Source organism: Puma concolor, chromosome E4 (assembly GCF_028749965.1).
Source record: "Puma concolor isolate L17-30 chromosome E4, mPumCon1.1.hap2, whole genome shotgun sequence".
NCBI lineage: Eukaryota > Metazoa > Chordata > Mammalia > Carnivora > Felidae > Puma > Puma concolor.
Window position 1 is genome coordinate 67,616,100 of NC_141683.1, and position 26,700 is coordinate 67,642,799.

General features: G+C 63.0%; 2 protein-coding genes across 19 annotated transcripts in view; one reads left to right on the plus strand and one right to left on the minus strand.

The window, feature by feature from the left end:
- The window catches only part of CDC42BPA (CDC42 binding protein kinase alpha), a 321,738-nt gene extending 316,535 nt beyond the window's left edge, over positions 1–5,203 (plus strand). For all 16 annotated transcript variants that reach the window (XM_086694399.1, XM_086694385.1, XM_086694392.1 and 13 more), the window contains 2 exons: positions 2,956–3,113; positions 3,598–5,203. In XM_086694399.1, coding sequence (XP_086550525.1) covers positions 2,956–3,113; positions 3,598–3,729 — 290 coding nt within the window. In that variant the 3' untranslated portion in view covers positions 3,730–5,203. The remainder of the gene's footprint in view (positions 1–2,955; positions 3,114–3,597) is intronic.
- Positions 5,204–8,474: 3,271 nt separating this feature from the next.
- COQ8A (coenzyme Q8A) overlaps positions 8,475–26,700 on the minus strand; it is a 39,853-nt gene continuing 21,627 nt past the window's right edge. For 2 of the 3 annotated variants that reach the window (XM_086694401.1, XM_086694402.1), the window contains exons 3-15: positions 25,630–26,034; positions 25,315–25,381; positions 15,131–15,205; positions 12,243–12,365; positions 11,761–11,846; positions 11,535–11,675; positions 11,057–11,138; positions 10,866–10,959; positions 10,610–10,751; positions 10,344–10,451; positions 10,162–10,227; positions 9,805–9,891; positions 8,475–9,427 (exon numbers count right to left, since the gene is read on the minus strand). In XM_086694401.1, the coding sequence (XP_086550527.1) occupies positions 9,143–9,427; positions 9,805–9,891; positions 10,162–10,227; positions 10,344–10,451; positions 10,610–10,751; positions 10,866–10,959; positions 11,057–11,138; positions 11,535–11,675; positions 11,761–11,846; positions 12,243–12,365; positions 15,131–15,205; positions 25,315–25,381; positions 25,630–26,034 (1,761 nt within the window). In that variant the 3' untranslated portion in view covers positions 8,475–9,142. Of the gene's footprint in view, positions 9,428–9,778; positions 9,892–10,161; positions 10,228–10,343; positions 10,452–10,609; positions 10,752–10,865; positions 10,960–11,056; positions 11,139–11,534; positions 11,676–11,760; positions 11,847–12,242; positions 12,366–15,130; positions 15,206–25,314; positions 25,382–25,629; positions 26,035–26,700 lie in introns of all 3 variants that reach the window. The other variant, XM_086694403.1, reaches the window with a different exon arrangement.

Consider the following 26,700-nt stretch of genomic DNA (forward strand, 5'->3'; position numbering starts at 1 on the left):
GTGCTGGAACAGTAGCTACATGGGTGGAAGTCGCCGCGGCGGGCGGAAGGTCCCCTCGTTCTCCAGCTCCCGCCGTGGGTGGCTGCGGCCTTGGGGCCCTGACCGTGCGAGGATTGAAGCAAGGATCGTGGGTTTTCTCCTTTCCGAGGGTCCGGTGCGGGGCCCCTGGGCAGCAGTGGCCCCCTGAGTGGCCGGAGGCCCATGTCCCTCACCACGCGGGCCTGTGTCCTCACCCAGAGCAGGTGGCCACAGAGGCAGACGGAGGCGTCAGCCTTTCTATAACCTCCTCTCCGAGGGGACTCACCGGCCCTGGTCCCCGTGCAGCACTCAGACCCAGCTGGGGGGGCAGGGGACCCTCAGGTGGGGCTTTCCCCCCTTTGTCCCTGTGGCCTGAGACACTCACTGGCCCATGTGTGGCCCTGACCACAGTGAAAACTCCGGCCAGGTGGAAGGGTGACAACCACGTTACTGTCTTGTTACCAATGGAGGTGAGGCAGTGAATTTCCCTGATAACCAGCTGTGAATTACCAAGATTTGACATGCAAACGGCGTCACAACGTCGGTATTTTAGTCCGTGATCCTTCTCCAGACCCTGGGAACCAGAAGTTGTTTCTGCTCTCAGAATCCAGATTCTTTTCAGCACATTTACATTTTAGAAAGGAATCGATGGTACGACGTGTTACATTCCCAGCAAGATCGGGGCGGCACCCACAAATAGATCAGCATTCATACCGCCAGATTCGTGGCTGGTCACCCCGGAAATACGTGGATAAACGTAGTCGTGTAAAATGAGCTCTGTCGTCAGCTCCGATCAGGTTCGCCACCCTGTGTGTTTCCATCGGCCTTAGGAGACCGTCGCTCCCGGGCTCCTGTGGAATGGGCAGCTAGAGATGGCACCTGTGAGGCGGAGACGCCAGGAGCCCGGCCGGCCGCCGCCTCAGGGGCGCTGCAGGAGGGGCCTCTGTCCCCGCCGACAGCGTGCAGACCAGCCCACGGGGCACCGGTCGGGCATGGCCTCCTTGAGGTCCTTGTCCAGGAAGCCCCCGGGGGCATCTGCCGTGTCGAGTGCCTCTCACTGGCTTTAAGAAGAGTCCAGCTCGTGGGAGAAGTTTCCAGAAGGGCAGGCAGCCAAGAGAGAAATGAGAAGTCATGGAGGACCACGCTGTCCGTCTCCACAGCCAGCCAGACTCAGGGTGGCTTCACGACACACAGGTGTCAACCACCGTGGCTCCACCCCAGCCCCCCGCAGAAAGAAGGCCTGTCGGCGACCGGGTCACTGGGGAGCCTTGACTCTCCTGAGGTCACCCGAGACAGACACCTCACTGCCCCACCCCCCGGGCATGTGGTCTCAGCCAGCCGGGACCCCGGTCCTCGGACTGTCCCCGGGCCCCTTTTGCTGGTCAACCCAAACAGCCCTGCTTGAATGTTCTCAGATGGGAGTGGCTGAGTGTAACGTTTCCTTGAAAAGCACTTTCCCAAAGTGTGTTCTTCAAAATAGTGTAAGTCACTGAGGGGGCATCGGTTGCTTCCGCTCCCTAACCGATCGCTAGAACGGAAGGAAGGAGCCAGGTAGACAGGGGTGTGGGCCCCGCTGTGCCTGCGCCCGTTCGCACCGCGTCTCCGTGCCCTGAGCGCTCGCTCGTTCCCACAAAAATCCTCTGAGGTAGAAGTTATTATTTGCAAATGAAAACCGAGACTCAGAAAGTTAAAGTAACTCTTTGAGGTCACACAACTTTTTTATATCGAGAGAGGGGGGGGGGGGAGGGAGGATGGGCGCACAAGCAGGGGGAGGGACAGAGAGGGAGAGAATCTTAAGCAGACCTCACACTCAGTGCAGAGCCTGAGTTGGGACTCGATCCTACGACCCTGGCATCGTGACCTGAGCCAAAATCAAGAGTCAGACGCTCAACCGACTGAGCCCCCAGGCGCTCCAAGGTCACACAGTTATAATAAGCAGAGCAACGGAAGCTTCTGGCACTTTGGATCTTCTTTTCAGAATAACAACATTTCGGGAAAGTAACATGCCATGCACTTCCTGTGGCCCTGGGGCAGGCGTGGGGCCCCAGTGAGGTGACCGAAGGGCCCAGGAGAGCCACGTCCAAAAAGTAAGGCGTGCATCCCTGGTCTCCGGAGAAACCGTGACGATCGGTGCGTGTCTTGTGGGAGCCGCCACTGCACACGTCCGGACGCAGGCGCCTGTCCCCGGGGCGGAAGGACGAGTCTGTGGTTCCCAGCCGGCGTGCGTCCCGGAACCCTCACGAGAGGCTTCGCCCGCTGCTGTATCTGGTGTGCGGTGGGGCCCAGGTGCCGGCATCTTCAGCCCCAGGACGTGTCGCTCCGTGCGTGCTCAGCAGTAGTAGCCCTTGCAGGAGGTCATCACCGGGGCCGCGAGGATGGGCGTCAGCAGGCAGGTTCCTGTTCTGCCACCGAGGACTCCTGGGTTTGGTGGCCGTGAGGTACACGTGCTTGACGCGGTCGTCTCTGACCCTGTTCCCAAAATCTTCGTGTGAAAAACTAAACTGGGATCTGTTACGCCAACAACAGTGCGGAAACCTCAGCATGGTCGTCTTGGACCAGCGGACATGTTTCTGCACCAAAACTAAAGAATAATGAGAAGCGCTGAGAACTTTAGGTACGAACAACACCCCCGTCTTTCCAGGGGGGATCATCCTTTCCCGCCTCCTGGAGGCACCTCAGCTCTAAGACCACAGGAGAGCGAGATTTTAGAGACACTCCCTTCCTTCTCGTGTCCAGGCTTTTCTCCCCAGGGAAGAGAATGCTTCTCCTGTGTTCCTCTGCTTTTATGCCGATTCCCCAGCAGTGAGGTGACAGGTGCAGAGGCGTGGCCTTGACCACCGCCCCCTCACCAGGTGGCCCCAGGGCAGGGGTGGCCTGTGTCTCCCCAGTCGGCACACTTGTCCATAAATGAAGTTTCACCCGAGTGATGTCTTGTAGGGTCATCCGCACAGAACGGCAGTGCGCTAAAGAGAGAATTCTCTGGAGGGAGCTACAATGCCAAGTGGCCGCCCATGCCCTCCCCGTCGGAGGGCTCCCTGTCTTCTGGAGGCATGGACCAGGGAAGCGACGCCCCGGTCAGGGACTTTGATGGAGAGGTGAGTGCGGGGCGTAGCAGCTGGTGGCAATCCTGGGTCCGAGAGACCCGGGCACTTGGAGCACCTGGGCGGCTCAGTGGGTTAAGCCTCCAGCACGTGATCTCAGCTCGGGTCTTGACCTCCGGGTGGCGAGTTCAAGCCCCGCACCGGGCCCCACGCTGGGCTTAAAGCCTGTTTTTAAAAAAAATAATGACTTGAGAGGGACCCCGGACGGGAGTGGGGCGGGGCCGAGCCAGGCCAGTCCCTGGGGCCACAAACTGCAGTTTTGCTGGGACGTCCTGCTAGCTTTGGCACGAGAAAGGCCGCAGAGAGGACTGGCCGCAGAGAGGTCCTGTGCCCGTGATACGGCTCTTGAGAAGGGGCTTCGTCACTGACGGAGACCAGGCCCACCAGGTTCCTTGCGCGGGGTGGCCGCGGGGTGGCCGTGGGGAGCCAAAGCCCCCCGGCGCCGTCACTTCTCACCGCCGTCTTCTCGGGCCTCCAGGACTCGGATTCTCCGAGGCATTCCACGGCCTCCAACAGCTCCAACCTGAGCAGCCCGCCCAGCCCCGCGTCGCCCCGCAAGACCAAGAGCCTCTCCCTGGAGAGCACGGACCGTGGGAGCTGGGACCCGTGAGTGGCCTCGGCGCTCAGAGTGGACGCCGGAGCGGCCTCTCCCCTCACAGCCCCTCCGCGGCCCGATCTCCGCTTCCCCGCCCCCGCTCCCCAGCCCCTGCCCGGGAGGCCCGGGCCGGGCAGCAGGAGCAGGGTGGGGGTTCGGGAACGCGGACGATGCACCTGCAGCCCCCCTCGCCCCCCTCGCCCCCACTCAGCCCACACCTCCACGCCCCCTCGCCCCCTCGCGCCGACAGCAACAACCATAAAGGCAGACTTCCACTGAGCAGCTTCGATGAATATCGATTCCATTTCGTACACTTAGAGTTGCTTTCCATAATAGTTGCCCCCCCCCCCCAAAGGTAGCTTGAGTAGACGGATCCCACGGACGGCGCGGTGAGAACTTCAGGCGGACTGGTGTCCTCGGGGAGTCGCGCCCTCCTGAGCGGCCGCCCGGCGCGCCCACAGCGGATGTCGACGCGATCGCCGCCAGTAAATCCGTACTCACTAAAGCAGTGCATATTTTACTACATTACAGAGTTTAAATACGTACACAAATGTAGAGGTTAAATACTGAATGTACATAGTAAAAAGAAGCATCTTGTATTCAACAAAAGATGGATACGTATATAAGAGAGAGATCATTTAATTTAAAGAAATGTGTTGTTTCTTGTCTGTTTTCCAGCTCAGTACTTTAGAGGGTAGGAAGGCCTTGAGTGTAGACGCTCACAGGCTTGAGGAGTCAGAGCACCCCCCTCCCAACCCCGGCCGGCTCTCACACCGGCCGGGGCCGCAGTCCCACGGGGGCTTCAGGAGAACCTTCCGGAACTTGGTCTCGCCGCTCTGGGCTGCGGCCCGGGCACAGACCTAACCCCGGAAGGTCCTTCAGCAGCAGCGTCGAAAGGCTAATCTCCTTCCAAGAGCTGTCCTTTTCCGGCAGCAGGATTCCAGCCACGCTTGTCCTTTTTTACTGTGTTTGGTATCTTCTGCAGATGAGTGTAGAAATGCCGTCTTGTCACGTCCTGAGCCCTTCCGTTGAGAGGACGCGAGGAATGTCACGGCTTCTGAGGGTCCCTAACAAGGTTCAGAGAAGTGCTTTTCTCCTGGGCTACCCCAGTTCCCGCGCTACCCTCCTGGGCGGAGGGGGGCTCGCGCTCCGCAGAGAAGCCCCAGGAAGAGTGTCGTTACCAAATAAAAAACCTCAGATGCAAGGACTTGAACAGCCTTAACCAAATATTCTTCCCCACACCGGGCGGGAGACGGAAACGCGCAGCCCGGGCACGGGCAGGACGCCGGGGAGCCGCCACCTGGCCCGGCCCGCGTCCCTCCCTGCGCGGCTCAGGCTCCGGTTCCGCCCAGGTGAGCACCTGCCGTTCCGGCCACCGCGAGCCAGTGAAACGCACACCCAGCACAGCCCTGCTTCTTGAGACGTAGTTCGCCAGTTAAGCACATGTGAGCGGAGGGAGAGAGAAATAAAAATATCTCCTGGAAGTAAAGAGAGTGGGTCTCAAAATGTCACTTTTTATCTTAAATTCCTCTGGGAGCCAGAAACGCGATTTGTCCTCTCCCTAGACTTCAGCCAACAGGGAACCTGCGTGGCGGTGTGTGAGCACCGTCTCCGCAGGGCGCACCCCTCTCGGCGGAGCCGGGACCGTTTCCAGGTCGATGCTACCCCGAGAGGGCACCGGGAGGTTCTGGAGGGAAGGAGGTTCCCAGTGGTGGTGGCGGGGGGGGGGGGGGGGGGTGGGGGGGGGGGGATGTGTTGCAGAAGGGTCGCGGTAGAGGACTTACAAATGACGGGTTTGGTAGTCAGGCGGTCGGCAGGGTGCTTGCGTGGGCAGGGGGGCTGCGGGCGGGCCTCGCCTACTGCGCGGTCCTAAGCTCCTAGATCTTTCTGCTTCGGGGAAAGAGTGGTCGTGTGAAGTGTTCCCGGCTGTCCAGATGTCGAGGATCAGACCTTGAGTTTGCTTCCTGCCCTAGACCGGGTGGCGCTGTGAACCCAGCACTTGGGGGAGAGGAGGCCAGCCGCCTCCCCTCCTCCCCTCCTCCCGGCCCTCCCTTTCCCCTGGCCCTTCCCCTCCCCGCGCGCCGCACCCCCACGCTGAGCCTTTAGCTTATAGCTGTGACAACCACGTGTGAATTTTTGTTGCCTGTAGGTGCTTATTTTTTAAAGGATGCTTTCAGGATCAAAGTACCCCCCCCTGCCCGAAGCCTGGACCCCACTGCAGTGAGTCATGGCGGGCAGACAGAGCAGAGCGCCCCCTAAGGCTTGGCCCGCAGCCCGGCTCTCAGGGAACTGCACCCCAGCACTTTTTGTTTCCTCCACAGCAGGCTTACAGAGCGGTCCCCGGTGTGACAGATTCTGACAGCAGGGCTTTGCGGGAGCAGCTCCGAGGGTGATGGGGGGCGGGGGGGGGTCCCCGAGATAACGATCCTTCCACTGGGCTTACCCCACTCGTAAGGACAGAGCCGTTGCCAGTTGCCGTCGGAAGCTTCTCGGCATGACCTGGAAAGAGCGGGGCGGGTCCCAGGGCAAACGACACGTGCTGTTCATTGGAAGGGATCTGCAGCAGAGACCGCGGCAGCGGCATCGCTGTCCGAAGTCATTTGTCGTCCCGCGGGACCTTTTAAGAACCGGTAGGGCGGCCGGAGCTCGTTTCGCAGTAGGAAGGAAGGGTCGGAGAGGCGCTCGCGGCTGGTCTCTCCGCGTTGGTATTCGGTGCTAGGTCTGTCTGGCCCACCCGTTGTCTACCCTCGACTTCTCACGAATTTCATTGTGCGTGCTTTGGGTATATAAAATTATATGCGTACATGGCTGTTTCTTTTTGCCAAATACAAAAGCCTTCCTCTTCGTCACCTGATCACGGAAGATTCCCACAGCCCTACGTACGTGGGCGATGCGTGCTCGGTCCCGGGAGCAGTTTGAAGGGCAGGAGCCCGGGCCGGAAGGGCCTGTCCGTTCAGTTTCCCACGCAGCCCTCGTACTCAGGCTTCTGGGGAGAATCCGAAATTCCTGTTTGCGGCGACAGTCTGTCACTCCCTGGCTGGCACTCGGCCCCACTCGGCCTCCGTGTGGCTAGAGTCACATCTGTGTCGTGAGTGCCACGTGCACTTCGGCGAGAGACCGGTTGCTTTCACGAGGACTCTCAGGTATCACTCAAGGGCCAGAGCAGGCGCGGGCCGGCGTCCCGAACACCCGCCCCCGGGCACAGCAGGGCCGTTCTGGTCACAGACACCGTGGCCCCCTGGCCGGGTGGGGCCCTGGAAACTCCCCACCCGTGTCTGGGCGGAGGGGCACGCTCAGCGGCCACACAGGGCACAGGCCGGGCACCTCCGCCCCCAGTGGCCCTGGCCGGGCCCCTGACCCAGCAGGCAAGCTGCACGGCGGTTCATCGAGCTCCCCCTGAAGCCCCTTCCCTTGTTGGGACTCGAACGATCGCTTGAGTCCAGATCTCTGCAGGGTCCCTCCGGGGAAGAGGGCCGGTTCGGCGGGAGCGGGTGTCAGCCGTCAGCCGGGGCCAGCGGGCTGAGCCAGCCCTCCTCCCCAGGACGACTGCCACACACGGGCAACCCTGTCGCTCATGGGGCCAATTGACGAAAACAGACCTTGAGATTTCATGAAAACAAAATCTGCCTTTTCGTTTGATAGTGTAATATCATTTATTTTATAAATTTTTTAGGGTTTTTTCTCATTGTAATATTGTACAGTTTTGCATGGCCTAGGTGTAATCATTTTTTTGTTCAGAATATAATGCGGACAAATGTGTGTATGGAAGGAAAAAGTCTGTTGCGTTGGCCTCTGATCACTCTGGATTTTCTTTGGTTTTATGCCCTCAATGTTTTAGGGAAGTTTCTAAGAGATTCTCTGCTACCAGACAATGGTGTGGATTCTTTTGCACAGAAATACTGAAGGTGGGACAGTCAAAAATGTAACAAGACTCCTCGCCAATATTTTATGTTGGTCTCGATATTAACCAGAATTTGATGTATTGCAATAAAACAGGGAACTGTTGGACGTGACTGTTTCGTCTGTTCTCCCCGACTGAAACGTCTGGGGGGCGGAGGAGAGGTGACTGACTCCTGGTCTTACTGGGTCCCGCCTCCGGCCCGTCCCCATCCCCTCCCTGCAGGACCCGGGATTCGCGGAACCTAGGACTTCCTTAGGTCCGGGGAGCAGTCCGATCTCCTCCGGCCAGGCCCCGCCCGAGGCACCCTCGGCGGCCCCACTGCGTGCAGCTGCCAGGCTGAGGACCCTCTGCGTGGCCAGTTCCCCCCTGGCTGTCACGTCCAACTGTACCAACCGGTGGTGGCCGGTTTTCTGTCTGCTTCCTGCATTTAGTGCCTCTGCCCCTGTCCCCGGATCAGGACGAAGGGCACATCGGGGGACACGCAGGCCAGGCCGGGAGCTCTTAACAAGGTAAAGTGAAACTGGCTGAGACCCGCTCCCCACCCCCCTACCCCCCGTGCCATTTCACACACAGTTGACGGTCCCGACTGTTGTGGGTGTAACGGCCGCCTCGTCACAGAGGCAGGTGTGCGGCAGGCTCGGCCAACTTTCTGTAAGAGGCCCGGAGACCCAGGCTGCGCAGGCCCTGCCGGTAGGCGTCTCCGGAGTAGCTGCGGCCCTTCCGTGGGTGGCCAGGGTGAGGGGGACACCCGGCTGCCTCCCCTCTCTTCCCGTGCTGAACGCAGACAGAGCTTTCCGGGGCATGACACTGACCCTGACTCTCTCCCAGCGGAAGGACGAACACCACAGTGCTGGGATGGTGAGTTTCGGTGTTCTTTTTAATATTGAAACAAATCTGACCATTACAAGAATTGTACAAAAATTAGCCTGTAACGACCCCCCAGCTCTAAGCAGGCGCCATCTGCACCTCCGTCTCCTCCACAAAAGCCCTGGGGCCTGGAGGGGGAAGGGGGGGCCCCACACCAACTTCCCACACAGAGACAAGGGCGGGATCACTCCCACCCGTCGCGGGCCGCGTCAGTTCTGCGGAAACTTCCACGCGTCGGGAGTATACAGACCAGCCAGGGAGCGGGCAGGGCCTGCTCAGAGCACAGGCTGGAGGGAAGGGCAGAAAACACAAATCTCATTCTAGAAGCACACACACGAGCCTTAGGCTTCACGGTCAGTAAAAATCCGGGGGCTTCTCGGTATTTCCGGCGGCAGAGGTTCCCGGGGAACGCGCTCACCTTCCGGCGAACATTCCATCAGGAACATCCCCGGGCCCGAAAGGGAGAAAAGGAGAGAAGGCCGTCTTATCTTTACCTGCTTCAGAGACTCCACACGCACGCGCAGACTGGCGGCGCGGCCGGGCCCCGTGTGCAGTCCCGCGCGGCTTGCCCCGCGCCCTCTTAGCGGTCAGAACCGCCTAGAAGCAGCGGCCTCTCCGGAGCCGCCCGCATGGACGCCCCAGTCCCCCCGCCTCACCCCGCTACTGCTCGGCCTGCCGCCGGCGGTAGTTGCTGTAGGCCTCCTCGAACATGGCCTTGCAGGGGAAGCGGGCCTTGAGCTTGGAGCAGATGAGGAAGGAGCCCCCCATCTTCCTGTGCAGGGAGTAGGTCTCCTCGGGGGGCGGGACGAGGCGGTGCTTCAGCATGATGGGGATCAGGTTGTGGATCTTCTCGGTGGTGCTCTGCGTGCCGAAGTCAAAGGGCCCCTCCGAGGCGAAGGCTTCCCCCAGGATCAGGATGGCGTCCAGATGGGCGTCCTCCATGGCCTGGGGGGGGAGGGCCGGGGGGGGCGGGGGGGGAAGGGTGAGCGGCACCGGCGCCCCCAGCATCCCACACAGCGTTCTGAAGGGGCGGGCAGGGTCGGGTTAACGCGATGAGCGAGTGGTGACCGGGGCCGAACTCCAACACGTGCCACTCGCGCCCTCGGCGCCGGTGCCAGGCCGCCCGCGCTCCCCCGGCCCCGCTCCAGGTCTACGCGGGCCCATCCTGCCTGGGCCAGGCTGGCCTGGAGGCAGGGCCGGAGGAGAGGACGCCGCCCGCCTCTCCCTCCATCCAGTTGTAAGTCGAGGTTCGGCTTCAAAGGGAAGAGTCCCGCCCCCCCCCCCCCCCCCACGCACAGGCCTCCGGGCCCTGCGGGGCTGACCTTGACCTCGTAGCCTGTGAGGAACTTCATCTCTATGGATTTCTTCAGCACCGCCTCCCTGTCCCTGTCGGCGGCTGCCCTGATGATCTGGGGGGACGCACACCAGGGACCGACAGCGGCTCCTGAGGAGGCATTCCCGGGGCCGGGGACCCCCAACTGCCCGCCCCCCTCCTTGTCCCCCTCACCGTCCTTCCAAGTCCCCCGCCTGTGAGTCCAGCGGGCCTTGTCCTCACCCACCGTCACCCGACCCTGTCGGTGTCCCCCACCCCCTAGGAGCTTCCAAGCATCCTAGGCCAAGACCGGCCCCGCCCCCCAGCCCTGCCCCCGCCCCCCCCCCCCCCCCCCCCCCCCGTCTACCTGAATGTAGAGGTCAGTGAAGGATCGGTCAAATTCCCGAGTTGCCCCAAAGTCCAGAAGGGCCACCTGGGGGGCGGGCGATAGCGGGGGAGGTTCGCCCTGGTGGAGAGGGGGCTGAGACCCCCCCCACCCCCCACCCCCGTCCCCAAGGCCCCTCCCCAGCGGAGCTCCGGGGGGCTCACCTTGTGCTGCTGAGGGTCATAGAAGAAGTTGGACCAGTTGGGGTCCGTCTGCATGAAGTGGAACTCGAACAGCTCCCGCAGGCACAGGACCAGGATGTTGTAGCAGATCTGGGGGCGGGCGGGCGGCCGGGTCACCGCGGCCCCTTCTCCATCCTCCACCCGCCCCGCCCTCTGCTGCGCAAGGGCCCCTGACTCCAGGTGTGCCAGGCATGGGGACACGGCGGCACCCCCCCATCCCCTTTGTCCCAAGGCCCAGTCAGACACACCTCGTTCCGGATCTCCTGGCTCAGCCCCTCCGCCTGGTCCAGGGGGAAACCGGACACCAGCTCCGTGGTCAGCACGTGGGGGCTACAGAGCTCGTCCACGATCTCAGGCACGTAGAAGAAGGGGTGGTCCTTCAGCAGCTCCCTGCAGGGGTGGGGGCGGTGGGGGAGTCACACCCCGGCCACAGAGTCTCACCCCCTCACCCCAGGCCCCGACCACAGCCATCACCCATCAGCCCCTCCGCCCCTCCTGCTGCACCTGAACTTGCGGGCACAGGCCGCCTCCCGCTGGTAGTCACACTCCAGGGCCAGCTCCCGCCTCAGCACATCGATCAGGTGCTCGGGGAACAGGCCTGGGCAGGGAGGAGGGGGTCAGCGCGGGCCGGGGGCTCCTCTTGGGTCCCCAGAGCCCATCCTGAACGCCTGCCCTTGACCCACGGCCAGTCTGACCTTCAGGAAGCATGTTGCTCATGTTCAGCACGGCCATAAGGTTGTTGACGTCACTGTTGATGCTCTGGGCCACACCCGGGTACTGAGGGGGGACAGAGGGGTCCCCGGGCAGACAGGGCGGCCGCTGGCCTGCTGGCTTCCCGGCCGAGTCCCGCCCAGACCCCGCCCCAGGCTGAGGGACAGCTCAGACCCCACGATGCTGCGAGGACCACCGGGTCCCATCACAACCTGGTTCTCCACCGTCCGCCCCCAACCGAGCCTGCAGGGAGGCCGGTGTCCCTCCACAAATCCTTCCCTTCCCAGCACTGCCCTGGCGCTGGGGACGGACACGAGGAGACGCGGCCCCGCCCCAGAGAGGGGGCGCCCGGGGGGGGGGCGGATGCGTAGCTTGCCGAGACCCCGACGCCACAGGGCCCCGGCTGTGCCCTCCGCAGCCCCCCACCCCCACCCGGGCACGGGCGCACACGCGGGTGCCCACCTGGATCTTCATGGCCACCTCGCGGCCGCCCTTCATGCGAGCCAGGTGCACCTGCCCGATGGACGCGGCCGCGAAGGGCCGCTCCTCAAAGTACTCCAGCTTGTCCCGCCAGCCAGGGCCCAGGTCACCGTTGAGGGTCTTCTGGCGGGAGGAGAGAGGCGGGGAGGGGCCGTGAGCGCAGCCTGCCCTGACAGGCGCCCCCCGCCCCCGGCACCGCCCGCCTCACCATCATCTGCTTCAGCGGCATGAAGTCCGCGCTCTGCCTCACCCGCTCGAAGATCTTGGCCAGATGGGGGTTGATGAAAGCGTCGTCTGGAAGGCACCCGAGAGAGCAGAGCAGGGGGCCGGCCGCTCAGGGAAGGAGCCCGGCGGGGCGGGGGGGGGGTGCGCAGCACGGCAGCCACCTCAGGGGCCCCGGTTGTGCCCGGGGAAGGCGACCGAGACGCCGCTCTGCCCTGCACGCACCGGGAGCCGGGCTCGGAGGCCACAGGGCACGGGCCCGAGGCCGCGCGGCGGCTCCGGCCTGGCACGCAGGCCCCTGAGGCTGTAGACGGAGGCTCGGGAGGGGACGTGGGGACGTGGGGACGTGGGGACGCCGGCCAGGCCGCGCACCCTCTCCGGGCCCCCTCCTTCCACTCCCCCCCCCCCAGGGCCCCCTCCCAGCGGGGCCGAACTCCCGCGCCCCCTCACCCCGCAGGGCCCACTCACCCTGGATACTCAGCATCTGGCCCAGCTTGAGCGCCGCCCCGCGCACCTTGCACAGCGTGCGGACGATGCGCTCCGCGTTCGCCTCGGACAGGAAGGGGCTGGAGTCCAGCACGGCCTTCTTCCCTGCGGGCCGGAGCCGGGTCAGCACGCGGCGCCTGGCCCCTCTCGGGGCGTCTCGGGGCCTCACCCCGCCCGGGAGGGGCACAAGCCCGGGGAGCTGCTGGGGGCGGCCGTCGGGCGGCCGCGGGGGCCCGAGCGCGACCCAGCCCCACGGCCCCTGGGCCCGACGCCTCAGGGACATCTCCATCCTCCCGGTGAAAACAGGGACGGGACGCTTCAGGACGCGGAGACTTTCAAGAGCGGCGCGGAGAGACCCGGCACAGAGCCCGACGCGGGGCCTCCGTCCTCCTGGCGGGTCCCCGACACCGGCACCGCGATTTCAACCCAACCCTTGGTACCCCCTGCCCGATGCTGTGGAAGCTTCCCCAGGCCTGACCCCAGCCCCCTCTCAACACACACGCGCACATGCACACACACGCACACGTGCACACACCAGGCACGCACACACATGCACGCACCAGACGCGCACGTGCACACTCGTACACACTGGCACACCCATGTGCACGCACATGCACGTGTGCTCGCACACACGCACCAGACACGCACGTGTGCACGCACATGAACGCGCGCACTCGCACAGGCACACACCACACATCCGCACTCACGCACACGTGCGCACACATGCGTGTGCACACTCACACAATGCACTCACACCCGCACACCGCACACACGCTAAGCCCCTCCCTCCGTACCAGTCCCCGGGGCCCGACACGAGCACCGCTGAAGAGCACAGTCGAGTGCAGGGATGGGAATGGGGTGGGGGGGCCAGGCACCAGGAGGGAGGACCTGGGGACCCAGGCGAGGAGGACTAGTCACTGTCCCTCCCTCCATGAAGGTTACAGCACCCCTGGGGTCACTGTGAGGCGGGCTGGCTGCAGCGAGGGCACAGCCCCCCAGGGAGAGGAGGGCAAGGTCCAGGACGGCACACGGCTGGCCGGTATCTACCTCCCCCTCTGGCCACAGAGGCCCCCGACGGGCGGTAACCCTGGGGGTGAAGACCACCTTTGTCCGGAACGACCAGGGGCGTAGGGTGCAGGGCGAGGATTCGGGCCACGGGGAGGCCGAGGGACGGCGGGGCGCTCCGACCTCAGAGCCCTCGCCCCAACCTCGGCACAGCCCTGCCTGGACACCGAGTCTGCGCCGGTCCCGAGGCGGGGAGAGGCCCGGGCAGGGGGCTGGCTCGGCACCTGCCGCCCCCACCCCCAGCTCCTCCAGTCCCGGGTCATCTGCTGCTCTCCCTGCCCGGTGCCCCGCGAGCCTGCTCAGATCTGCCCCCAAGGCCGCACCCACGGTGCCTGGCACTTTCCTCGGCCCGCACCGCCAGGGGCCCGGCCCGGCGCGGCCCGAAGAGGGAACAGGAGAGGCGGCCGGCACACCGCTGCCCTGGGGGCCGTGTCCAGCCTGGCCTCTGACAGCCTGGGGGTGGGGGGACATGGGGACCGAGGGCCCGGGACACAGAGTTTGCAGACGAGAAGCCCCAGAGAGAACCCACGAATCGGCTGGCACCCGAGGTCGGCTGCACGAGGCTCACTCCCGGGGCCCCAGACGGCAAGACCTGCCCCCAGAAGGCCGAGAAGGGCCGAGAAGGGCCCCCAGATCACCCCCTGCCCTGGGCAGCAGCGGAGGGCCAGCGCGGAGGGAAGGGCGGCCCCTCTACATGCCCTCTGCCCTCCCCGGCCCCCGGGCACGGCGGGAGGAAGCGCGCTGGGGAAAGGGCCGCGGCCCCAGTGGGCAGCAGGCGAACGTGCCCTCCCGGCACACAGTAGGGCTCCCGAGACGTGGGGACCGTGCGGGGCCCTCTCGGGCCTCTCAGCAGCCCTCCCCACAGTCTGCACTCCTGCCCGGGCAGGGCTCGCTCTGACGGCAGCCTGGGGAAGCCAGGCCATGGCAGGTGTGGCCCCCACTCAGGAGAGGCCCTCCAGGGGGAGGACCGGGCCCCGCCGGTCAGCACCCTCCGGGCCACAGGTCTGGCCCGGGCCCACCGTGGCCCGAGCCCGGCGAGCGCCCCCGACCCTCAGCCAGGGTCACCACTTCCCTGGCGAGGGTCGCCTCTTCTCTGCTTGGACGAGGTGGGATGAGAGCAGCCGGTTTCCAGCGGGACGGGCTTCGCGCCTGGAGAACACGGGCTTCTCGTTCCAGAGAAAGCCGGGCTTTTCCTAAAGTGTCTCAGCACCGACACTAAAAATACCCTCGCTAAGCCCTCCGTCCTCCGGCCCCTTCCAAGGACACTCCGTGTGTCCCGTGCACCCCGCTCTCAGGGGCCCGTGGGGGCAGGCCAGTGCCCTCTCCCCAGGAGGCCCTTGTCCCCACAAGGGGTCTTGCGGGTGGAGAGAGGCCATCCAGACCGGGGGCAATGCGCGTGGTGACCTGGCCTCACTGACCTCACAGAGGAATCGTGAGACAGAGGGTCTCAGGCCAGAGAAGAGGCCACTTCGGGTCTCTGGGGGGGGGGGGGGGGGTGGCGGGGGACCAAGGGCCCTGAGGGGTCTGTTCCTCCAGCACCGACGTCCCTCACCCACAGCCAAATGGGGAGCCCTGGGTGCCTGACCTGGCCAGACCACTGGGCGCCAACGGCCCCACAGAGTCTGGGAGGGCCGGGCAGGTGCAGAGACACAACCTCGGCCACCATTGACACAGAACCCAGGACATGAGGCATCCCTGGAGGCCAATTTTCCAGGCACGGGGGGGGGGGGGGGGGGGGCAGCTGGGGGCTGACAGGCCCACCTCCCGGGGCCCACCCTGCCCTCCCGGCCAAGGTCCCAGCTCACCTGGAGGGTCCCCTGGGCGGAGGCTCTTCTTGGCCACCTCGGCCAGCGCCCCGAAGCCTAGACCCACGGCCAGACCTGCAAGGAGAAGGGCGCTGGGTGCTGGCACGGGGGCCACCCACCGCCCTTCCGTCCACGAGGCCCAGAGCAGCCCCACGGTCACCCGCCTCCGCTCCGACCCTCGCTGACCGCCAGACGATGCAAAAAGGGAGAAAAAAGGTAGGAGACACACATCTGCTATTTTCAGAGGTTTGGCTCAAGGAAGCTCCATCCAGCTGGACCCCCATCACCCTTGCTAGTCTGCAGGCTCCCCGCGCACAGACCCTAAGAAAACGCCGAAGCAGGAAGGGTTTCTGGCACGAACGGAATACGCGCCAGGAACGGTCCGTGGGCCGAGGACATCCTGGCCACACGGGGCACCCCTTGGAACGTGGCCGCTCACTCCAGCGTGACCCGGCGTCGCAGTTCTCTAGAACTCTCGCAACTGGAAGGAAAGCCCTCCCTGCAGTGATATGAAGCAGCCGTCGGTGGGCGTCAGAGCGTCTGCAAAGGCAAAGTGTCCCTAATCTGAGCCGTGGAGACTCACGGGACCGCGGGCCCGGCAGGTGCAGATGGTGGTCTGAGGACAACGGGGGACCAGATGATTTCTAATCTAAAAATGTTTCAGAATCATCCACAAAGTTCATTAATACGTCTTTTGTCCAGAGACCAGAAGTGCCTGATCCCGACCGTCCAAGAAAGGCCCACGGAACCCAATAGGTGCCACTGAGGCCACACAGAAAGCCCAGGGGCGGGCCAGGGCTGAGGTGGGGGCGCACATTAGCAGAGAGAAAGACGACACGCCTGAGCCCACTGACCCCGCGGAAGGGACAGCAGAAACCCAGGGACAACACCGGACAGGCCCTGAGACCCGTGGGGCTGGGAGACCGTGGGGCAGCAGCCCCCACGCCCAGTGGGTGGTTTAGTGAGCCAGGAACCCAGCAGAAACATCTGCGTTCTCCGAGCTTCTACAACGATTACGTATTCGTGTTACGAAAAATGTTATTCTACTGAAAATTTTATTTAACGAGAAACAGTTAAGTGCAGACGTAAACAATTTTTTTTAATTTTTTTTTAACGTTTTATTTATTTTTGAGACAGGGAGAGACAGAGCATGAACAGGGGAGGGTCAGAGAGAGGGAGACGCAGAATCTGAAACAGGCTCCAGGCTCTGAGCCGTCAGCACAGAGCCCGATGCAGGGCTCGAACTCATTTAAATCAAAAGAAGGTAACCCAACCCTACAACGTGCTCTGGCGACACACATCTTCCCCACCGGCAGGCCGGTGGGCAGCCTCCTTCCGCCAGCCAGAAGCAGGGCTCCTGCCCCCCAGGTCATGGCCGGGACTCACCAGTCCACCAAGAGCGGGCACTCCCGGCAGGGCCAGGCGCCAGCAACGCTCCGGTGTTCGCCACGCTCACTTCTCCCGTTCGAAACGGCTAGACCGGTGCCGTCCCGAGAAATACAATGCCAGCCACGTGTCTAATGTTAAATTTTCTGGGGTGCCTCGGTGGCTCAGTCAGTTGAGCGTCCGACTTCGGCTCGGGTCACGGTCTCTCCGTCCGTGAGTTCGAGCCCCGCGTCGGGCTCTGCGCTGACGGCTCGGAGCCTGGAGCCTGCTTGGGACTCTGTCTCCCTCTCTCTCTGCCCCTCCCCTGCTCATGCTCTGTCTCTGTCTCTGAAAAATGCATAAACCTTAACAAAAAAATTTAAATTTTCTAGTAGCCACCTTACAAAAGGCAAAAAGAAGCATGTGAAGTGAACGTGCGTCCTCTATGTTATTTGACGTAAAACAGCCAACATATGGTCATTTCCACAAGTGCTCTTACAGACGAAAATTGCTAGAGGTGTTCCAGGGTTTTGTTTTGCTTTTGTACAGAGCTCGCAAACTCCAGAGTCCGGGCCGGACAGGACGGGCCACGCTCTGGAGGCCACGGGAAGAAGCCAGTCACCCGCGAACAGCCCCCTGGGCCCTCTCAGGATGTCCTGGTGCCAGGACACGGGCGCTAGGGCCTGTTTTCCCGCCAACCAGCTCCGGACGGCACTGGGCACAGAGCCGAGGGCAGCCAGGGTGCCAATTAAACATTAACTCTCCTGCTGCCCGCCCACCTCACCCCTCCCAACACATTATCCGACTCCGCAAAGGAAATAACAAGCAAGGTTAACCTTCAAACTATAGTGACTTTCACCAAGGTCTCTCTGCATCTAGATTTTTCTCTGCCGAGATCAAGTCCAAAGTCAAGCCCACAAAAGAGGCAGATGTCTTCAAAGGTTAACCAGCCTGGCCAGTGCTTGCAGGGGTGCCCCCCCTCCCCCACACCCGGTCAAACTCTTGGCGGCCATCTCTCCACCGCTGGGCAGGGCCAGAGCACGTTCCACAAAGACGGCCTTAGACTTGCCCCACGCCGGCCGGAGGTGCTGCCGCGGCCCTGACCTTGGCCTCAGGAGCTCCTGCTCCAGCGAACCAAGAATAAACCGGCCCCCCCGCACCCCCACCCGGGCTCAGGCGATGCCCGGAGCCGCACCGACCGGGAGGCACAAGGCCGGCCAGGCTCTTCAGTCCCCCAGAACCGGGCGGAGGCAAACGGGGGAGGGCAGCCCCTCCACATTGGACGCCCGGAGCCCCGCTAAGCCAGCTCACAGCCTGCGTCACCCCTGACCTCAGTCCCCGCCCCCGCCCCCCGTCGTGCTCCGGCCCACACGGCCACAGGCAGCTGCAGAACTGCTCTCGGCCCCGCGTTGGCGACAGGGGCCTCCGTCCTCGCCTGCAAGCAGGCGCCAGGCCTTCCAAGACAGTTGCTGGCGGTTCTGTCGTGAACAGAGGTTCTGCCGTCAAGCGTGGGGGAGGATGGCAGGGTCCTCCCCAGAGACGGGAGAGCGCTGGGCCGGCTTCCCAGGCCCCCAGTCTGGGCCTGTCCCCGCCAGGTCCCTCCAGAGGTCATCGGGGCCACCGGGCCGCTGTCCAGACAGCCATCAGAGGTTAAGAAAAGGAAAAACAAAACACCCTCCAGCCAACAGCCTGGTGAGGGTGCCCCGAGCAGGAAGAGGAAGCAAACGTTCCTTGGGGCTCTGGCTTCACCCACCAGCAGCCCCGGGTGTGTTCACAGAGCCGGCTCGCAGGGGTTCCTGTGCAGGGGCTGCAGGCAGAGGGGTCTGCGGACAACAGACCGTGTGCCGGGCTGCTCTGAGCCTCGCTTTTGTAACCCTAACGGTCCTTCTGATCTTAGAAGACAAAGCTACGCGTGGAGGAGGCAGGGGCTCCAAGGGGACCCTGAACCCTCGGGAGTCCCGGCTGCCCTCTCCGCCATCACTTGCGCCCTCCACCCTGCCTGGCCCGGGGTGGGTGGCAGGAAGGAGCGGAGTCCCTGGACAGGGTGCCCCCAGGCTGTCAGGAGCTGCCTCCCCCCCATGCCCAGCACCGGCCTGGCCGTGGACGCAGGGGCTGGTCACAGGTCCCCGGGCTCAGATCACCGTGCGCGCAGCGGGGCCTCCCCTGCTCAGGTCCCTGCAACGTTACGAATGCGCACGTGGCCCCAGGGACCCAGGCGCTGTGGCCCCACTTGTCATCAGAACTGGAGATGACAGTAAGTGCCCTCGCCGTCCTCACAGAGCTCCTGAGGGGCAAGACAGACACACGCACCCCTGGTAACGCACCTCCCGAAAAGCAGAAACCCCGGCCCATAACCCCCGCTGAGTGGGCACTGTGGGACGGTTCTGCACGGCTCCTGGCCCAGGCCACAGGACCCCCCTGTCTATCACCAAACTTCTCACTCTGCCTTCTACCCTTCCTCTTGGGAGCATGTCCTTTGTACATTATTAAAATCTCCTTTAAAAAAAGATAAAGTGAAAACAGTTGGTGGGAGTGTCTTTTGTTTTAAACGTGCTTACTTAACAAAATCAGAAAACAACCAAATATGCCTGTTCCCCCAACGTGTGTTTGTTCACCAGCAGGAGGGGACACAGGAGCTCACTCTCCAGAGCGCGCCGGGCCCGCGTCCCCATGTGTCAGAACCATAGCAGCCATCGCTTTGGTCTTCTGCCCAAGCGACCTTCTCTTCCAACAGACAGGACACTCTTTCGTGGCCACACCTCTCTTTTTTCAGTATGCTGTTTTCTGACTAACACGTGGCCCAGTGTTCTAACGGCAAGAGAGTCCTGCAACCAATAGCAGAAACACGTGTGGACAAGGGGAATCACGTGGCAACTGAAGCATATGAGGGACAAATGGACACACGAGTCCCACGGTGCCCTTGACCCTTTTCCATACCTCAAGACTTTTTTTTTTTTCCTCTGCACCCAATGTGGGGGTCGAACTCACGACCCCGAGTTCAGGAGTCACCTACTCCACCGACTGAGCCAAGTGTGTGCCCCATTACCTTAGTCTTAACAAACCCGATGAAGCCTCACGAACTGTTTTTTAAAGCAAGTATTTATCTGGGACTCACAGTTCCTTAACATTTTACCTTCTAAAAATGGAAGGCTTCCCCAGGGTCCCTTCCGGCTGCTCCTGGCTCCTGCCCCACTGTCTTGCCCTCACATCTGTTTTCTAGACCCTATTTCACAATCGCCTCCCCACGTCCCCCTTATTTCTTCCTGTTGCTTCGCGTTTTGTCCCCTCCAAGTGTCCTGTCACCTCGGTGCCCTCCCCGCTTCTGCCTGGCGGCGCCTGGGAGGTCCTGGCAAGGCCCGCAGCCGCCACGACACCGTGAAGGAAGGAGCGCTCGGCCGGCCGGGATCAGCTCCAGGGCACCTGCTCCGTCTCTCCGATCTTCCGTCCCGCTCACCCGACGGCCGCGGCGGGGCCCGGAAGACAAGGCCCCTCAAGCCCAAACTGGAAAGGAGACGGTGGGAAGGACAGGACAGAGTGCAAGAGCCATGCATGACGAAGCCCGACACACCCAACACGCATGTGACGAGGGCCCCCAGGAGGGGAGCAAGGGCGGAAACGGGGCCGAAGCAGTGCCAGAAGAAATGACCAGAATCCCCAACACTGACTGGCACGCCGAGCCGCAGATGGAAGCATCCCCACCCCAGTCATCGCCAGGCCCCTACTTCGCGGGGCACCAGGACTCCTCTGCGGCCGGCAGCCACCCCACGAGGTCGGGCCCCAGCCGACCACCAAGGGCTCCGTGTCAGGAGAGCGGCGCGCAGGTGGCCAGGCAGAGGCGGCTGCGGAGGAGCCCCGGCTACACGGGCGCGGGGGCGGTGTCTCTATCAAAGTCGTTTACACACGCCTGGGTTCGGCTTCCGGTCCGTGGCCCCGCCCCACGGCCCCCAACCCTGCAGTGTCTGTGCAGCAGGGCAGGCCACACACCGAGGGGCCTCCGGATGAGGGGGAGGCGGCGGCGTTCACCTTGAACTGCGCCCTGGGCCCGGATCCCGTCCCGGTCACCGACCCCGGCGGTGTGTCCCGCGCGGCAGCGAGCGGCACCCAGAGGGAAGAACACGTGGAGGCAGGGGACCCCCGTGCCCAGGAAGAGAGGCTCCTGCCGGGGCATCAGCCACGTGGCGGCCTGGTGTCCCCTGAAGGCCCCACAGGCCCCCGGGCTCACAGGGACAGCCAGCCTCCTTTCGGGAGGAGGAAGAAGAGGCCCACGGCCCTGCCCGGCTCCCAGGACGGAGCCACAGGGGAGGAGAGCGATCCTTCTGTGACCCCGAAGTTCCGAGGAGTGGGTGGCAGCGGGCAGAGTGGAGGAAGTGGGGGCAGGGTGGGTGGGGAGCCACCACTCCCTCCTCCCTCCTGGCAGGGTCGGGGAGGGAAGGGGAGGCAAATGAACCCCACCCAGGCTGTCCACACGCTCATGAGGGTCCGGGGGTGGGGGGGGGTGGGGGGGGGGGCGGGGGGGGCAGGGGCGGGGGCGGGGGGGGGTTGGGATCACTCCCTGTGCATCCCCTGCGTCTCCACCCCCAGACCTCCAGCTTGTGTAAGCGGCCAGGACAGGAGCTGTTCCCCATTCAAAAGAGATACAGCAAGTTTTCCCAGGCCACAGTTAAACATCAGGCGTGACACCAGACTCACGGGCCCAACCCACGAGCCACCACACTCTGGGGGGGGGGGGGGGGGGAATTGGGTGTGAGGCGGGGCCTCTCCACATCTGGTCTCCTCTGGCTCCAGGTGCGGGGATCCCGCCCCAGCGACGGGCAGTGCCCGCAGGCACAGGGGCTGCTCCTAAGCTGACTCCCACCCCCTGTGGGCCGCTGGAGCTTGATCTGTTCGCTCCCTTGGAAGACGGCACGATGGGCCCCCTTCCTCCAGGATGCCAGCTGCACCAGCGGCGTGCCGATGACGGGTCCTGTGCATTTTAACGTCTCGTGATATCGATATTCTGGTGTCATATTCTTGTGCATTTTACCCTGAGGGCCTCCTTCCTGCACTGCGTTCTGAGCAATGTCAAGGGCGAGTGGGGGACAGCTCCGGGTCTGCCCAGCAGGAACACTCTTTGCTTTATCACCAGGGAGAACCACCGTTTCAAGGGCGTAGCCTATGAACCACCTCCGTTTTGCCAACTGGAGCCAGCGTCTCTGCCCCAGGATCCTCCCGGAGCTCCTGCGTTTTCCCTGCTCCGGGGGAGACTCGGATTTCACTCCGTGGCCCCATGACTTGATCTCTTTCTACCGGAAGATTGGAAACTGGGTCTGAACAGGAAAGGGGGTACCAGAAGGTTAGCGAGGCCGCACCAGCTGACGCCAAATTAGCCCACATGTGTGATAAAGGACTCCTGCTCAGGCTTCTAATTCCGGGGCAGGGGACTCTACATGCCAGATGTATCCTTCGGTGGGTTGGGCTGTGCCTCCCATGCACAGCAGGGGTGGGTGTGTGTTTAAAAAGATGAGTTGTTGGGGCACCTGGGGGACTCGGTTAGTTGAGTATCTGACCTCAGCTCAGGTCATGATCTCGCAGTTTGTGAGTTCAAGCCCCGCATCGGGCTCTCTGCTGTCAGCACAGAGCCTGCTTCAGACGCTCTGTCCCCCTCTCTCTGCCCCTCCCCTGCTCACGCTATGTCAAAAATAAACTCACCCCCTCTGGACCCATCTTGAGCCGCCCAGGGATGGGTACATGAAGGAAAGGCTAAATTTCCTAACCTTTATAAATTCTGGGCTTTTCTCATTGGCTTCCAGAGAGACCATGAGCCACGGCTCCCTCGTGGTACCCAGAGCTGGCACTTTGCCCTGCGGCAGCGCTGCCCGGGGCCGTGGGAGCTAAAGGAGAAGAGAAGGTTTCACTTACAAGCCGTGAGATCACCACGAACCTATGCCACTGATCTGGGATGGGGCAAATGCAGCAGAACACACGGGGCGGGGGGTGATGTGTGTCTGATCCTGGGCTCTTGTCTCTCCAATCGCTGCCGCCCCCTCCCCCCCCCCAGTTCCCGTCTTTCGACGGGACTTCACGAAAAGCTAACTGGGTGACCTCTAGGTGGCCTGGTTTGTGTATATATAATGTTTGCCTTCTCCATGTTCTCTTGGGGTTTTATTGTTGACAAACTTTTTGTACAGATAAAAATAGCCACAGCATCTCTGACAAATGTTCTGCACCAGGAAAAGAATCTGGAACATAGCTTGGTGACCCCTCTTGAAGTGTGGGAGGTCTTGAACCACACTTTCTCCTGTTCCCCTTCCCCTATTTACTATTTTGGGTCAGATCGCCTCTCCTAAAAACTTGACTCCTACCCTATCTCCTCTTCTATCCCCCTCCTTACAAAAACAAAAACAAAAACGAAAACAAAAAACCCGATTTTATAGAAGGGAAAACCTAGGTCCCAAGGAAGCAGGGCTGGAACTATAACCCAGATATTACAACGGCATAAAGCCCAGTTCTGACCCCAAATCTGGTATCTGAACCCATCTTTCCCATCATCACTCTTTACCAGGACCTACTGCCCACATCTTAGCCATGATACCCCAGAGCCGGCCTGGACCCAGGACGCCCACCCCCATCTCGGCATCGGAACGGCTGGCACAGCCCCTGCCCTCCACCTCCACTAGCTGAGCACCCGACCTTCCGGTCTATAGGAGTCCCCTTCCTTCATGTCCCCTTGTAAAACATTCCCACACCTGCCGGTCCACCTGTCGCCCCATGAGGGGAAAAAGGTTGGAAGTGCTTTCTAGAGAAACAAAGAAGAGGAGTGTTACCTCCATCTGTGCAGACAATGACCCACCAGGAAACCACACACCTCACAACCCGGTGAGGAACACAAATAGAATGCTTGTACCTCTGGACAAAATGGCTCTTTGCAACGCGTACGGTTCTGAGAATCTCTGCCATTAATTCTGACGGTCTTCTATTCAATTCCATTCCACTTGTTTTTCAGATGTTGGGCCTGACCCACGAAGTTCATGTCACACCCACTGAAGGGTCGAAACGCACGGCGTGAACGCGTCCCGGGGAGGGAGGAGGCCCAGAAGTCACCTCTGGAGCCAGAACAGCACGTTCCTCCCAGACCCGCCCCCTCTCTGCTGTCATCCTACCCCCTCGAAGCCCGAAACACGAGCTGCCGAGTGCTGGGCAACAACACGGGCCTCCCTGAATCACAGCCGTGGGCCAACCTCTGGCGCTCGGACACCCAGGACGGCTCCAGATCCCGGCAGCTGTCAGTGAGGGCTCCGGGGGCTTCTGATGGCACAAAGCACCTTCCAAGACCTGAACCTCACCTCACCTCACCTCAACCCAGGCTGCCTCTGGCCACCCGCCCCCCACCCAAGGGGAGCCTCGCACCCGGTCTTACCGAGGCTGCCTCTCTGCCCTCCACCCAGGAGGGCCTGGCTTCGGCCTCTTTCACCAGGAATTCATGGCCTTCCAGCACATTCTAATTTACCGCCACACCCTTCAGTCTGACCACTTTTCCCCGAACAGACCCTCTACTACCGTCACCCGCAAAGACTCCCACGAGAGGATCACCCATGTCTAAAACCCATCAGCCAAAGGAAGCCTCTGTGGCGAGCCCCATCTGGAGCGGCAGGAAGGGGGCTCGAGAGAAAGACTACAGAGCGACCAGGGACAGATCGGGCCTCAGACTCGTGGGGAGAGACGAGGGGCCCCATTCAATACTTCGGTAGGAACAAACACTGCCCGCCCCGCCCCGACTAACAGCCTCTTACAACACAGGGGCCGCGCTGGGTCTCCTGTGGAATAAGGACCGCCGGAGGCCCCCAGGGCAGGGACTCCCAAACTCATCCTGGTAGCGGCCCCCCAGAAGTCACACGCTCCGTGAAACACCGGCTGAACGCAAACCCACGAAAGGAGATAAAGCAGTAACTCCGTCCCGAAAGTCAGACGATGCTCTGCCAGATCCTCGAGCAGCTGAGGAACAGCAAATGCCAAATTTTAAGACAGCAACGATGGAAGGAAAGCTTCCGCGGAGAAACTTCCATCCAGTGAAGGCGGCGGGCTCTGCGCGTTCGGAAGACAGCCAGCCAGCGTGAGAGCCCACACGCGGGTCCGCCTCCAGGAGCACGGAGCCAACCCCGAGGGAGAACTAGGACGGCATCTCCGGGACACGAGGCAGCAGAGACAGAACAGCGTGGATGATGGACAGTGTCGGGAGGGAGACGCAGAAGCCCAGCAAAGCGCAGAGCGAGCGGGGCGCGGCTCAGACACACGGCAGCGAGCCCTCACCCGGGTCAGGAAAGAAGTACTGGAGATGACAGCACGGCGTCAGAGCAGGTGCAAGCGCCACAACCTTTCACTGAAAGGCCGTCCCCTCGGCGCAGGCGTACCCGATGCAATACTACTCTCGGAGCTCCCGGCTCCACAGGCCTCACGACAGCACCCGCGACACCCGCAGGCACGGCGGGTCAGGGCAAACACCACTCTGCCGGGACTAACCAGCCCCGTGAGGAACCTCTCCTCGCCAGCCGCCCCCCCGCCGCCCCCACTTGCGGAGGGGCTGAGTGGCAGATGCTGCAGATACCGTCCCCAGACGTGGCCCGAGCAGCTCACGGCACAGTGGGGGCAGGAGGAATCCAGTCACTGGGTCATCCCCCGAGGGAAAGGGCCAGGGACAGCTAATGCAGGAGCCGACGCCCTCCCCGGGACCCCTGTGGCCCCCACCGTCCTCCTCCTCCACGCAGGCCCCGCGGTGGCCCCGCTCAGCCGGGGCTGGCATGCCAGGGCGGGTGAGGTGGCACGGGGGCACACGGCCACCTTACCTCCAAAGTTGGCCAGCCGCCCAATCCGTGTAACTGGCACCTTCCGCTCCCGAGCCCGCTCGCTGAGCTAGAGGGAGCAAGGAGAGAGACCTCACGGAACTGGCGATCGGGGACAGGACCCCCTTCGGGGCTTCACGCTGCCCCCCCAGAACCCCTCCACCCCCGAAGGCAGCCGCTCCACCAAGAGGGGGCCTCTGTGCTCCTGGAGACTCCAGAGCACGACATCCAGGGGTGTCCCCGGAGGAGGGCCCACCACCGGCACCACCGTGGACGGCAGCCGCCCCAGCCCCATCCGAGGGCCCGTCCGGGACGCACCATCTGCTTGTGGGGCTTGCTCTCGGGGCGAGCCTTGGCCTGCCGGGCCTTCTCAATGTCCTCGGCGGTGAGGCCCCCCATGGGGGACTGGTCCTGGTGGAAGAACCTTCGCCGAAGGCCTGTGGCAGAGAGTGGGTCTCTGGGGTCTCCAAAGAGCCTCCCAGTCACTGTGCCCAGAGGGGAGGCAACCTGGCCCGGGAGCCCGGCTTCCCTAAAGGGTCCGCTGGCAACGTAGGCAGGAGCTGGGCCCTCACTGCCGGCCTGGTCCCAGGGTGGAGGCGGCGACCGGTCAGGGGAGGAGGCCGCAGAGAAATCCGTGGGGGCCCCTGCGGTCTGAGGCCCAGAGAACTCTGCTTCCGGGTCATCGAAGCCCTCGGCATATGGCTCTTCACGCCGATCCTGACCCTGCAGGAAACAAAAGCGGAGTGAGAGGAGGAGGCCAGCCCAAGGCTCCCCTGTGTCACCCCCGCACAGGACAGCATGCTCCGGGAAGCAGCCTCAGCCGGCTCCACAGGGGCGAGCCTCCCCGGCCCGGAAGCCCGGAGACACAGGCTCCGCTCCGCGGACCTGGGGGGGCAGGGGGTGGGCACACAGCCACCCAGCACCTGCCGGGCACCTTGCCTGTAAATCAGGGCTAAGGAGGGGCTCCCAGGGCTCTGGGGAGTGGGCCAGGCCAACGGACGGGGAGAGCTCTGAGAAGTAAAAGGCCAACCAAAGACTGGCGAGGGCCGTGCAAGGACGGCGTCCACCCGCCACACCCGGCCAGCATCTCGCCGCAGACGCGGCCATCACAAGTCGGCCCGGCCGTTCCTCTAAGAGGCACTTGGCCTCTGTCCCCAGGACAGCGCTGGCCGCTGTCCCCAGGAGCTGCGGGTCCAGGGCAGGCGAGGAGGGAGGCGCCACGTTTTCCCCGCAGCCGTCACAGAGACTACGCTGCGGGCCCAGGTTCTTCCTACGTCAGAACCCTGCGTGGCCTGGAAGGCCTCCCGACCCCTCCCTGCTACTTGCTCATCTGGAAACAGGGCTGCGCACAGTCACAGAGCTGTGTGGGCCACAGGCCGGGGAACAGCA